The sequence below is a fragment of the Eschrichtius robustus genome, chromosome 16 (assembly GCF_028021215.1).
Source record: "Eschrichtius robustus isolate mEscRob2 chromosome 16, mEscRob2.pri, whole genome shotgun sequence".
Lineage (NCBI taxonomy): Eukaryota > Metazoa > Chordata > Mammalia > Artiodactyla > Eschrichtiidae > Eschrichtius > Eschrichtius robustus.
The window spans coordinates 29,247,497-29,262,108 of record NC_090839.1 but is presented as its reverse complement, the minus strand read 5'-3'; the positions used below and the strand labels follow the sequence as shown (position 1 = coordinate 29,262,108).

The window sequence follows — 14,612 nt, the reverse complement described above, 5'->3', positions numbered from 1 at the left end:
TCTCTCCGTCTATTTGTATCATCTTTAATTTCTTTCATCAGCGTCTTATAGTTTTCTGCATACAGGTCTTTTGTCTCCTTAGGTAAGTTTCTTCCTAGGTAGTTTATTCTTTTTGTTGCAGTGGTAAATGGGAGTGTTTTCTTAATTTATCTTTCAGATTTTTCATCATTAGTGTATAGGAATGCAAGAGATTTCTGTGCATTAATTTCGTATCCTGCTACTTTACCAAATTCATTGATTAGCTCTAGTAGTTTTCTGGTAGCATCTTTAGGATTCTCTTTGTATAGTATCATGTCATCTGCAAACAGTGACAGCTTTACTTCTTCTTTTCCTATTTGGAATCCTTTTATTTCTTTTTCTTCTCTGATTGCTGTGGCTAAAGCTTCCAAAACTACGTTGAATAATAGTGGTGAGAGTGGGCAACCTTGTCTTGTTCCTGATATTAGTGGAAATGGTTTCAATTTTTCACCATTGAGGACGATGTTGGTTGTGGGTTTGTCATATATGGTCTTTATTATGTTGAGGTAAGCTCCCTCTATGCCTACACTCTGTGGGTTTTTATCATAAATCAGTGTTGAGTTTTTTTCAAAAACTTTCTCTGCATCTATTGAGGTGATCATAAGGTTTTTCTCCTTCAATTTGTTAATATGGTGTATCACATTGATTGATTTGCGTATATTGAAGAATCCTTGCATTCCTGGATAAACCCCACTGGATCATGGTTTATGATCCTTGTAATGTACTGTTGGATTCTGTTTCCTAGGATTTTGTTGAGGATTTATGCATCTATGTCCATCAGTGATATTGGCCTATAGTTTTCTTTCTTTGTGACATATTTGTCTGTTTTTGGTACCAAGGTGATGGTGGCCTCGAAGAATGAGCTTGGGAGTGTCCTTCCCTCTTCTATATTTTGGAAGAGTTTGAGAAGTATAGGTGTTAGCTCTTCTCTAAATGTTTGATACAATTTGCCTGTGAAGCCATCTGGACCTGGGCTTTTGTTTGTTGGAAGATTTTAAAACACAGTCTCAATTTCAGTGCTTGTGATTGGTCTGTTTATATTTTCCATTTCTTCCTGGTTCAGTCTCAGAAGGTTGTGCTTTTCTAAGAATTTGTCCATTTCTTCCAGGTTGTCCAATTTATTGGCATGTAGTTGCATGATCCTTTGTATTTCTGCACTGTCAGTTGTTACTTCTCCTTTTTCATTTCTAATTCTATTGATTTGAGTCTTCTCCCTTTTTTTCCTGATGAGTCTGGCTAATGGTTTATCAATATTGTTCATCTTCTCAAAGAACCAGCTTTTAGTTTTATTGATCTTTGTTATCGTTTCCTGCATTTCTTTTTCATTTATTTCTGATCTGATCTCTATGACTTTTTTCCTTCTGCTAACTTCGGGGTTTTTTTGCTCTTCTTTCTCTAATTGCTTTAGGTGTAAGGTTAGGTTGTTTATTGCAGATGTTTCTTGTTTCTTAAGGTAAGAATGTATTGCTATAAACTTCCCTCTTAGAACTGCTTTTGCTGCATCCTATAGGTTTTGGGTCGTCGTGTTTTCATTATCATTCTTTTCTAGGTATTTTTTGATTTCCTCTTTCATTTCTTCAGTGATCTCTTGGTTATTAAGTAGTGTATTGTTTAGCCTCCATGTGTTTGTATTTTTTACAGATCTTTTCCTGTAATTGATATCTAGTATCATAGCATTGTGGGCGGAAAAGATACTTGATATGATTTCAATTTTCTTAAATTTACCAAGGCTTGATTTGTGATCCAAGATATGCTCTATCCTGGAGAATGTTCCATGAGCACTTGAGAAGAAAGTGTATTTTGTTGTTTTTGGATGGAATGTCCGCTAAATATCAATTAAGTCCATCTTGTTTAATGTATCATTTAAAGCTTGTGTTTCCTTATTTTTTTTCAATTTGGGTGATCTGTCCACTGGTGAAAGTGGGGTGTTAATGTCCCCTACTATTATTGTGTTACTGTCGATTTCCCCTTTTTATGGCTGTTAGCATTTGCCTTATGTATTGAGGTGCTCCAATGTTGGGTGCATAAATATTTTCGATTGTTATATCTTCTTCTTGAATAGATCCCTTGATCATTATGTAGTGTCCTTCTTTGTCTCTTGTAATAGTCTTTATTTTAAAATCTACTCTGTCTGATGTGAGAATTGCTACTCCAGCTTTCCTTTGATTTCCATTTGCATGGAATATCTTTTTTCATCCCCTCACTTTCAGTCCGTATGTGTCCCTAAGTCTGAAGTGGGTCTCTTGTAGACAGCATATATATGGGTTTTGTTCTTGTATCCCTTCAGCCAGTGTATGTCTTTTGGTTGGAGCATTTATCCTTTTACATTTAAGATACTTATCGACATGTATGTTCCTAATACAAATTTCTTATTTGTTTTGGGTTTGTTACTGTAGATCTTTTCCTTCTCTTGTGTTTCCTGCCTAGAGAAGTTCCTTTAGCATTTGTTGTAAAGCTGGTTTGGTGGTGCTGAATTCTCTTAGCTTTTGCTTGTCTGTAAAAGTTTTAATTTCTCTGTCCAATGTGAATAAGATCCTTGCTGGGTAGAGTAATCTTGGTTGTAGGTTTTCCCCTTTCATCCCTTTAAATATATCCTGCCACTCCCTTCTGGCTTGCAGAGTTTCTGATGAAAGATCAGCTGTTAACCTCATGGGGATTCCCTTGTATGTTATTTATTGCTTTTCTCTTGCTGCTTGTAATATTTTTTCTTTGTATTTAAATTTTGATAGTTTGATTAATATGTGTCTTGGTGTGTTTCTCCTTGGATTTATCCTGTATGGGACTCTCTGCGCTTCCTGGACTTCATTGACTATTTCTTTTCCCATATCAGGGAAGTTTTCAAATATAATCACTTCAAATATTTTCTCAGTCCCTGTCTTTTCCTCTTCTTCTTCTGGGACCCCTATAATTCGAATGTTGGTGCGTTTAATGTTGTCCCAGATGTCTCTGAGAGTGTCTTTTATTCTTTTCATTCTTTTTTCTTTATTCTGCACTGAGGTACTTATTTCCACTATTTTATCTTCCAGGTCACTTATCCGTTCTTATGACTCAGTTATTCTGCTATTGATTCCTTCTAGAGAATTTTAAATTTCATTTATTGTGTTGTTCATCATTGTTTGTTTGTTCTTTAGTTCTTCTAGGTCCTTGCTACACGTTTCCTGTTTTTTTTCCATTCTATTTCCAAGATTTTTGATCATGATTACTATCATTGTTCTGAATTCTTTTTCAGGTAGACTGCTTATTTCCTCTTCATGTGTTTGTTCTGGTGCTTTTTTCTGGTGCTCCTTCAACTGCTGTCTGTTTCTCTGTCTTCTCATTTTTCTTAACTTACTGTGTTTGTGGTCTCCTTTTTGCAGGCTGCAGGTTCGTAGTTCCTGTTGTTTTTGGTGTCTGCCCCCAGTGGCTATGGTTGGTTCAGTGGGTTTTGTAGGCTTCCTCTTGGAGGGGCCTGGCACTTGTGTTCTGTAGGATGAGACTGGATCTTGTCTTTCTGGTGGGCAGGACCCTGTCTGGTACTGTTTTGGGGTGTCTGTGACCTTATTATGATTTTAGGCAGCCTGTCTGTTAATGGGTGGAGTTGTGTTCCTGTCTTGCTAGTTGTTTGGTATAGGGTGTCCAGCACTGTAGCTTGCTGGTCGTTGAGTGGAGCTGGGTCTTAGCATTGAGATGGAGATCTCTGAGTGAGCTTTCGCCATTTGATATTATGTGGAGCCAGGAGATCTCTGGTGGACCAATGTCCTGAACTTGGATCTCCCACCTCAGAGGCACAAGCCTATCACCTGGCTGGAGCACCAAGACCCTGTCAGCCACGCAGCTCAGAAGAAAATGTAGAAAATAAGAAAAAATAAATAAATAAATAAAATAAAGTTATTAAAATAAAAAATAAGAAATAATTATTAAAAATATAAAAAATTATAAAGTAATTTATAAAAATGAAAGAAGAGAGCAACCAAACCAAAAAACATATCCACCAATGATAACAAGCGCTAAAAACTATACTTAAAAAGAAACAAACAATCAAACAAACAAAACAACGGCCAGACAGAACCCTAGGAGAAATGTAAAAGCAAAGCTACACAGACAAAATTACGTGAAGAAGCATGCACATACACACCTATAAAAAAAGAAAAAGGAAAAATGTATATATATATCATTGTTCCCAATGTCCACTGTTTCAATTATGGGATGATTCGTTGTCTATTCAGGTATTCCACAGATTCAGGGTACATCAGGTTGATTGTGGAGATTTAATCTGCTGCTCCTGAGGCTGCTGGGAGAGATTTCCCTTTCTCTTCTTTGTTAGCACAGCTCCTGGGGTTCAGCTTTCGATTTGGCCCCGCCTCTGCATGCAGGTTGCCTGAGGGCGTCTGTTCTTCGCTCTGACAGTACAGGGTTAAAGTAGCATCTGATTAGGAGGCTCTGGCTCACTCAGGCTGGGGGGAGAGAGGGGTATGGAATATGGGGAGAGCCTGCAGCAGCAGAGGCCAGCGTGACATTACAACAGCCTGAGGCGTGCCATGTGTTCTCCCAGGGAAGTTGTCCCTGGAGCACGGGACCCTGGCTGTGGTGGGCTGCACAGGCTCCCGGGAGGTGAGGTGTGGATAGTGACTTGTGCTTGCACACAAGCTTCTTGGTGGCTGCAGCAGCAGCCTTAGTGTTTCATGCACATCTCTGGTGTCTGCGCTGATAGCTGTGGCTTTTGCCCATCTTTGGAGCTTGTTTAGGAGGTACTCTGAATTCCCTCTCCTCCCACATCCCGAAACAATGGTCTCTTGCCTCTTAGGCAGGTCCAGACTTTTCCCCGGATTCCCTCTCATCTAGCTGTGGTGCACTAGCCCCGTTCAGGCTGTGTTCACGCAGCCAACCCCAGTCCTATCCCTAGGATCTGACCTCTGAAGCCCAAGCCTCAGCTCCCAGCCCCCACCAGTCCCTCACGGTGGGTGATCAGACAAGCCTCTCAGGCTGGTGAGTGCTGGTTGGCACTGATCCTCTATGTAGGAATCTCTCCGCTTTGCCCTCTGCACCCCTGTTGTTGCACTCTCCTCTGTGGCTCCAAAGCTTCCCCCACACCCCCGCCACCCCCCATCTCCGCCAGTGAAGGGGCTTCCTAGTGTGTGGTAAGTTTTCCTCCTTTACAGCTCCCTCCCACTGGTGCAGGTCCCGTCCCTATTGTTTTGTCTCTGTTTTTTGATTTTTCTTTTGCCCTACCCAGGTACGTGGGGAGTTTCTTGCCTTTTGGGAAGTCTGAGGTCTTCTGCCGGCGTTCAGTAGGTGTTTTGTAGGAGTTGTTCCAAATGTAGATGTATTTCTGATGTATTTGTGGGGAGGAAGGCTATCTCGTCTCACTCCTCCACCATCTTGAAGGTTTCCCCAGACAACATAGACTTTAAGTAAAGAATTATTATACAAATTTTGTAACAATTAAAAGTTCAACTCACCAGGAAGCTATAACAGTCCTAAATGTGTATACATTTAATAATATAGCCTCAAAATATGCAAAATGACAGAAATAAAAGAGAGAAAATCACTATCATAGTAGTAGGATTTTAACAAATCTATTAGTTTTCTATGCTGCATTAAAAATTACCCCCAGGGCTTCCCTGGTGGTGCAGTGGTTGAGAATCTGCCTGCTAATGCAGGGGACCCAGGTTAGAGCCCTGGTCTGGGAAGATCCCACATGCCGCGGAGCAACTAGGCCCGTGAGCCACAACTACTGAACCTGCGTGTCTGGAGCCTGTGCTCCGCAACAAGAGAGGCCACGATAGTGAGAGGCCCGCGCAGTGTGATGAAGAGTGGCCCACGCTTGCCACAACTAGAGAAAGCCCTCGCACAGAAACGAAGACCCAACACAGTCAATAAGAAATAAATAAATAAATAATAAATAAATAAAATTTTTTTAAAAATTACCCCCAAAACTTAGCGTCTTAAAACAATAAACATTTATTATTTTACAGTACCTGTTGGTCAGAAGTAGATCTAGGTGCTGCTTAGTTGGGTGACTTTGGCTTAGGGTCTCTCACAAGGCTGCAGTCCACGTGACAGCCAGGAATGCAGTCATCCAAAGCTCAACTGGAGAAAATTCACTTCAAAGATCACTCCCATGGCTTTTGTCAGGCGTCAGGTCTTTGTTGGCTATTGGTTGAAGATAGTTACCCTCCACTAGGCCACAGGGCATCTCACAACATGGCAGACGGGTTCTCTTGAATAGCAGGAAAGAGAGGGTAAGGAAGATAGAAATCACAGTCTCTTTGTAAACTAATATCAGAAGTGTCATTCCATCATTTTTTGCTCTTCTATCATTAGAAATAAGTCACTAGATCCAGGGGAGAGGATTACATAATGGTATGAATACCAGGAGGTGTCCATTATTGGGGACCATCTTAGAGGCTGCCTACCACCATAGCTCTCTAGGTAACTATTAGGACAAGCAGATGAAATGACAGTAAGGGTAAAAATATTTGATCAATATGATTAACAATGTTGATTCAATTGACATATATATAGTACTCCACCCAACAACTGGAAAATAAATATTCGTTTCAAGTGCATGTGGAATATTAACCAAAATTAATCATATGCTGGGTCGTGAAGTAAGTTTCAACAAATTTCAAAATATTGAACTTATATGAATATACCTTCTGATTTTAATGCCATTAAGCTATAAATCAATTACAAAAAGATAATTAGAAATTGCTATGTATTAGAAACTTAGGAAATAATCTGAATAAACCACCTAAAGAAACTACAATGCAAATTAGAAAATATTTTGAACTGAATAATTATGAAATATCAAACTTGAGGCATGCAGCTACTGCTGTTCTTAGAGGATATATGTAGTCATAAATGCCTGTATTAGAAAACAAAGAAGACTGAAAACCAGTAATTGAAGCATCCATATCAAGAATTTAGCAAAACAAAGACAATGGTTTTAATTTTAATGTGGTCAAATTTGTCAATCTTTTCCTTTATTGTTATAGCTTTTAGTACTTGTTTAAGAAACCTTTCCTTACCACCAAAATCCTGAAAATATACCCTTATATAACTTATTAAAGCCTTATATTTGTGCCTTTCACATGTAGCCTGTAATACACGTTTGTGATATGATATGAGTTCAACTGTATTTTTTTCTATATGGATATCTAATTGTTCCTCCCTTATTTATTGAAAAAGATGCCTTTTCTCCCACCGCTCTGTATGGTGTAAATTTGTCAAAAATTAAGTATACATATATAAGTGGGTTTGATCTGGGGCTCTGTAATTTGTTCCATGTTGTATATTCTTTGTTCATCCCTCCATTAATTAGCACCATCTTTATAACTACAGCTCCAGAGTCAGTTTTCATACGTGGTAAAACAAGTCATCCCACTTTGTTCTTCTACTTAGCTATGCTTGACTTTTTTCATTTACATAAAGTTTAGAATATTTTTATTAAATTCAGCACACACACATATATACACCTTTTAGAATTTTAATTGGGATTGAACTGACTATCAATTGGGAAGCAATGAAATGTTTATGTCTTTATATATGTTTAAACATACATCTCTTTATAATATCATACATATCTTTACCATATCATCTTTCTATCAATGAACATTATATACCTTTTCATTCATTGAGGTCCTCTATAATGTTAATCAATAAAGTTTTGTAGTTTTTCCTATAAAAATGGCACATTTCTTGTTAGATTTATTCCTACATGATATATTTGATGTTATTATAAATGACATCAATTAATTTTTTTTCATTTTCTAATTTTCTTACAATTGATTTGTGTGTATTGATTTTGCATCTAGCAACGTTGCTTATATCTAATATAATTTCTAAAAATTTTTCTATGGATTCTTTTGGACTTTCTTGATGCATAATGATAGCATACAGTAATGATAACAGTTTATTGTCTTCGATCCTATCTTTATGCCTTTTATATATACCCCTTTCATGATCTAATAAGCAACCTAGACCTCTGATAAAACAATAAATTGAAGTTGTGGTAATAAGCAAGATTATATTGTCAGGATTTCAAAGCTTTGAGTGTTTCCCCATTGAGTATGATGTTTGCTATATTTTTTAAACTAGAATGAACCATATGATATAACTAATATTTTACCATTTTGTATAAAACAAAAATAGCAATTGCATAAGTGTCCATATAACAGATTATCTTTACCAGATTAAGCAATTCACTTCTATTTTCAATTAATATTTAAAGATGAGTATTGATTTTTAAAAAAAATTTTTTAGGAGTATAGTTGATTTACAATGTTATGTTAGTTTCAGGTGTACAGCAAAGTGAATCAGTTATACATATACATATCTCCTTTCTTCTTTAGATTCTTTTCCCATATAGGTTATTACAGAATATTGAGTTCTCTGTGCTATCCAGTAGGTCTTTATTATTTATCTATTTTATATATAGTAGTGTGTATGTATTAATCCTAATCTCCTAATTTATCCTTCCCCCCTTTCCCCTTTGGTAAACATAAGTATGTTTTCTACATCTGTGACTATTTCAGAGTTCATATGTGAAATCTAAAAAAATGGTACAAATGAAGTTATTTACAAAACAGGTATAGAGTATTGATATTTTAATGTTTTTCCTGCATTTGTTGAGATTATCATATGGTTTCTATTGTCTTTCTTTCAATGTGTAAATGTGATTAATTATATGGTTTGATTTTCTAATATTAATTTAATTTTCCATTCCTGGAATAAAACCAACTGGGTGTTGGTGTATTACTTGGTTTGCTAAAGTTTTACTTGGAATTTTACAATCTATATTCTTAAGTGAGAATGATCTATGATCTGTCATTTTACTTCTTTATATTATCCTTGTTGGAGTTTTGTTATTGAAGTTATGCTAGCTTCAAAATTGAGACGGGAAGTGTACTCTTTCTCTATTCTCTGGGAAAGCTTATGTAAGATTGAAATATTGTTTGAATGTTTGTCATATCTTGCCTTGATATCATCTAGATCTAAAGATATTCTTTTATTATTTTTCCTCTAATAGTTTTACCAACTTTTAGATTTAAGAATGTAATCTGTTAGGATTTTTTTCCATGTTCAATGAGATTTATAAAACAATAATTATCCCCAACACAAAATGTTGCTTGGCCCACTTTTTCGCTGGTCCCCAAATTCCCAATATATGTAGGTATTCTAATCCATTAGTATTTTGGTCAACAGATTTAATTGCATCTTTTTCTGTGTACATGTATATTATATTCTTCTTCCTTCCAAATTATTCATAACTTTTTCTTGCCTCATTGTATTAGCCAGGATCTCCAGTACATCATTGAAGAGATGCAGTGGAGTGGGTGTCCTGTTGTTGCTAATTTTAAAGGACATTCTTGTAAAATTTCACATTAAAAATGACATGTTGTTTTTAGAATTTTGATAAATAAATATCAGATGAGGAAATTTCTCTTCTACTCCTAGTTGTCTAAAAGTTATTAAATGAGAATGAGTAGGAGGAAGAATCAATACAAAAAATGGTAAAGATATAGGAAAGTGGCTCCTGAACAGAGAAACAATGTGGCCTGAGGATTAAGAGAAAAACCTGCATTCCAGTTCCGGCTCTGCTAACGGCTAGTATGTCCCTTGCCTGTCCCAGTCTCCATTTTCCTATTTATGAAATGAACATTATCATACCAGTCACAGAGTTGTCAGAATTAAAATTATATAAAATGCACACAATACTTCTTGGCTCACCAATATTAATGGTTTATTATCTTTCTTCTTGTAGCTCCAACTTCTCTGCCTGTGGTAATAGGCCCCTTAGAAAGGGCCCTAGTTGGGCAGGCTGTGAATTTCAGCTGCACATCCTATGGTTTCTTTCCCAAAAACATCATCCTGAAGTGGTTCAAAAATGGGAAGGAAATCTCATCCCTCCAGACCCGCGTGGTCAGGGTGAAGGACAGCAATACCTACAAAATCTCCAGTACTGCTGAGGTAGTCCTGTCTCTACAGGACTTCTATGCTTATATCACCTGTGATGTAAACCACCTAAGCCTACCTTATCCTCTTCAAGGGACTGCTGATTTGTCTAAGACCATGCTAGGTAGTTGGCACCACATGCGGCCAGGCTTTCACCTGGCTTTGGAGAAGTTTCCCCCAAATTTACTTCAGGGGACAGGCCTAAATAATAATAGGATCTTCTAGTTATTGTGTACCTACTATGTGCTAGGGACTGCCACATGCTATGTAGGTGCTAAGTAAATGGTCACCAAGTAATAAGTAAGGTGGACATGATTGTTTCCTGGAATCTGAACCTTTGTCTTATGCTATTTCAGTTCTACCCACCATGTCTATTTTTGAACACCCTGTCTCAAAGAACAAGATAAATGTCACTTGCAAGGTAAAGAAGTTCTCCCCCAGGGCATACGGCTGACCTGGCTGAAGAATGGAAAAGTCTCTTGGATGGATAAGACCCTGACACACACCAAGAGGAGAGATGGACTGTACACTGTGCAGAGCTCAATCCTGGTGGACAGACCTGATCACATAGAGGACACTGTGCTCGCCTGCCAGGCAGAACAAGATGGGCGGCAGGAGGTCACTTCAAAAATGACATTTTTGGTTTCTGCTCCTCTGAATAAGTCTAAAAAGTAGTCAATGGCAAGTGATTTATTTATCTTTCCTTAAAACTTTTTTCTTAAAATTGCGAAATTATAAATTATAAAAGTAAAGCTTTCTCTCTCTCTCTCTCTCTCTCTCTCTCTCTCTCTCACACACACACACTTCCAAATAATCCAAACAACTCAAAATTATAAGATGTGTAATAGAAATTATATAATTGTTAGAAAACAGTACACCGAATCCAACTTCTCAGAGAGATTTCCTGCTTATGATTTGTTCACATCCTCTTAGGTCTCTGAAAAAAAGTGGGTTTCAGTTACTTGGTCGTGGGAGGACTAGATAAGGTCTGAGGTCCTTACCGAAACCAGGGAGCCAATGTCCCCTTGAATGACCTTAATGATTTCTTGCCAGGAGGTTTTCTTATTATTCTCTCAGTTCCTATTGAGCTCAAGTCCTATGCTGAGCAGGGAAGCCTTGAAATTCTCCAAAGAGGAACATGTTTATACTCCACTTACTACTAGAATAAACAAACAATCATATGACCTATGCCCTGATATGTTGTTGTTCTCCTAGTCCCCCTCTGGATGTCTGGATATCCTGTACTTTCTAGATCTAGAAGGACAGCAATGATGAGCATAGTATTTCAGACATGGGTTTGACTCTCACTAACTTGTGACCCTAAAGAGTTTCCTAAAATCTCTGAGCCTCAATTTTCTCACCAACATGGGGATAATAATACCTATCTCATGGGACTATGCTGAGGAGCAAGCAATGTCATGCAAGATAATTAAATGATTGAGGATGCTCCTCCTATATTCTAGATAAATCCCAGCCGAGCAGTGTGAGATGTATTTGTGATTGCCTGGGCTTCTGCCTCAGGTTTCTGTGCTAGGCAGGACACACTGCAGCAGAAACAGTTGTCACCAATGATGGGAAAGCACGGACCCTGGGGTATGGACTTACATGTATTCTGACGGCTCCTGTTGCCCACCCTTTCATTTGGGACTCTCCTCCTAGGCCACAAAGTGTTGCTGGTGATGGAGGTGTCTACCTCTCTTCTGCGGGAGGCAGAGGACCTGACTGTAAATTGAGAGGAGACTCAAGGATGTAGGACAAAGTGGTGGCCACAGCCCGGTCTAGGAGCAGGCTAGGGTTAGGATGAGTTAGTCGAAGAAATGTCCAAAAGGTTACATTGTGCCAAGGTGCATCTGGAGATATGAGAAGGACGCACAATTATTACTTTTCCAGGAACTCCTAGAGAATCTTGTAAGTAGCTCCATCTGGAGTGTGATAGAGGAAGGGGGCTTGATCGAAGGTTTGCAGAAGATGTCCAAAAGACAATAGAAATGTAGGACCCAAGGAAGGGGCAGTGTCTGCTCTCACAAGGCTGATATCAACTCCCCACACCTCCCCAGGCTGAGCGCAGATGTTGGCATGAGTATACACTCAAGAAACATGTACTGACTGATTGAGTAGATGCATGGACAGCTATTCCCTTCCCTGCCTGTGGGAACTTCAATCTCTGTTACCTCCTTCCTTCCTGAGGAATTCAGCCTGAGAGAAGGAGAGGGGAAGCCACTCAGGTCTAGGGAGCTTCACTCACTGACCACCTGCCCCCCACACTCCTTTACACACCACAGGGCCCCCAGAAAGGGTCTCAGGACAAGACCTAGAGCAGCTGAACAGGAGGCCTTGGGGGACTCACCCCATCTCCCCAGGAAGGTAGAACAAAGGGTCCTGAATCCCACTCTCATGTCTAAGTTTTCATGAGCTCACTCAACTCATCTCCCTCTGGGCCCGGTCTACAATTTCTCTAGCTTAAAAGATTTGGGTGTATTTTTCTCTATTCCTGGATTTTAAAATTGCCCCACAATTTAGTGGCTTACATCAACAAATATTTTCTCAGTTTATTTCAGTCAAAAATCTGACTGTGGCTTAACTGGATCCTCTGGCTCACAGTCTCGTAAAGGTTGTAGTTAGTGTGTCAACCAAAGCTACCATCAACTGAAGGTTTCACTGGGGGCTGAGGATCTGCTTCCAAGCTCACCTCCATAGCTAGTGACAGGACTCAGGTCCTTGGTGGCCACAACATAAGTCACTAGTTCACTGCCCCATGGGTCTCTCTCTGGGACACCTGACACCATGGCAGCTGATTTTCCTCACTATAAGTGAGAGGAAGAACAAGACAACAGTCACAGGCTTTTTTGTGATTTCATTATGGAAGTGATATCATTTTTGCTGTATTCTATTCATTTAGAATTCAGTGAGTAGGTGCAGCCTACACTCAAGGTAAAATAGTTGCACAAGGATGTGAATTCCAGGATCGTTGGGAGCCACCTTAAGGGCTGTCTACTACATGTGCCAAAATCTTAGAATGATCTTTAATCCTCTTTTCCCTCATACTCCACATCCAAGTCATACCCCACATCTTATCATCTCTACATTCAAAACAGACCTAGAATCCAATCACCTGTCACCACCTCCAAGGCTACCACTTTGTACTAAGTCATTCTTACCACTCACCTGGATTATTGCAATAGTTTCCTAACTCTGGTCTCTCTGATTCCACCCTTATGCACCTTAGACTTTTCTCCTCAGAGGAACCAGGGGGACTCCATCACTCTTCAAACACCTCAGTGTCTTCCTATCTCAAAGTAAAGCCAGAAGAAGTCTGTGATGACTACAAGCCCTTATTCGAGCTGCCCCCACCTCTCTGACTTCATCTGCTTCCACTTTTCCCCTTACACACTGGGCTCTGGCCACAGTGGGCCCTTGACCTTCACTGTCTTCCCTAAACCTTTCCTTTTCTGTCCTCTTTTCCCGGAATGGTCTTCTCCAGATATCTGCAAAACTCACTCATTCACTTCTTTCAGGTCTCTACCCATATATCATGTTACTTTTAACAGACTCTAGGACCCCCAAGTCTAGCATTCCCATCTCCTTTATAGTGCCATATGCCTCTTGTAACAATATCACCATCTGACATTTTATGTATTTACTGGATTGTTTATTAGATGGCCTCACTGACATGCATATTAGTTCCTTGGTAACTAAAAGATTGCTTTTTCTTTTACTGCTATACCCCCTTGTGTAGAACAGTGGCAGGAACCAACCAGATACCTAATAAAGACTTTCTGAATGAATGACTAGTTGCTTCCTTCAGGACTTTGGTTACTATTTTCAATGTAAAGCAGTAGGAATTCAAAAACTTCTCCACAAGACACCTGACTCTTGCATTCAAAAACCTTAGTTCTATAGTCTACTACCTTGACTTTAGCTTAAAAGACCCACTTAGGAACTCAACCACCTCTTTGTTCTTAGCTATGTCCACTCTCACCCTTAGTAATGTCGCCTGAGTTTAGGGTCTAACTCTAAAGGAAACTTGGGGTAACTGTCTGTATATACAATTCACAAAATATTTGGTAGGTGTCTTCTGTGTTAAAATCCACAGACCTTATCCCACCCAACAGGCATGTGGTTCCCCTCACCCATTCCTTTCTATAATACCTTCCAAAGCTCACCCACAAGCAAGACACCAGCAATTTAGACACCCAATAACATTCATCCAGGGATCGTCCAATACTAAGAGTAAAGCACAGCCCCGACAAAGTGAGGTTAAGATTGGGTAGCTGTGAGGTCACCTCTGTGGTTTAGTTAATGATTGTCAGGCTCTCAGGGCTTCCAAAAATGGAGGAGCTCCAAGAAGGAAAAATTGGAGGAGAGAAAATCTGTGGGATACCAGAAATGTAGAGACCCTGTGGCTCTATGCTTCTGTGGAGGATCAGATCAGTTGTTGACACCAGTTGTTGCACTGCATGAACATTTACCATGAATACACTAGCCATTCCCTCCCTTCAAAGCCACATCTTGAGCATTCTCAGTGGGAAACAGAGCAAACCCAACCTCTGTTCTCATTGAGGAATACACTCTAGTGGGAAAGGCAAACATTGACCATAAATATATGATTACAGATTCTGGTGAGGTAATTAAGAATACTCTAAGTTTTTCTATAACAC

General features: G+C 39.1%; 1 protein-coding gene across 1 annotated transcript in view; it reads left to right on the top strand.

Moving 5' to 3' along the window:
- LOC137750363 (signal-regulatory protein beta-1-like) overlaps nt 1-11,687 on the top strand; it is a 35,018-nt gene extending 23,331 nt beyond the window's left edge. Inside the window, 2 exon segments of the mRNA XM_068524746.1 lie at nt 9,764-10,078; nt 11,614-11,687. Coding sequence (XP_068380847.1) covers nt 9,764-10,078; nt 11,614-11,687 — 389 coding nt within the window.
- Nucleotides 11,688-14,612: the final 2,925 nt, after the last annotated feature.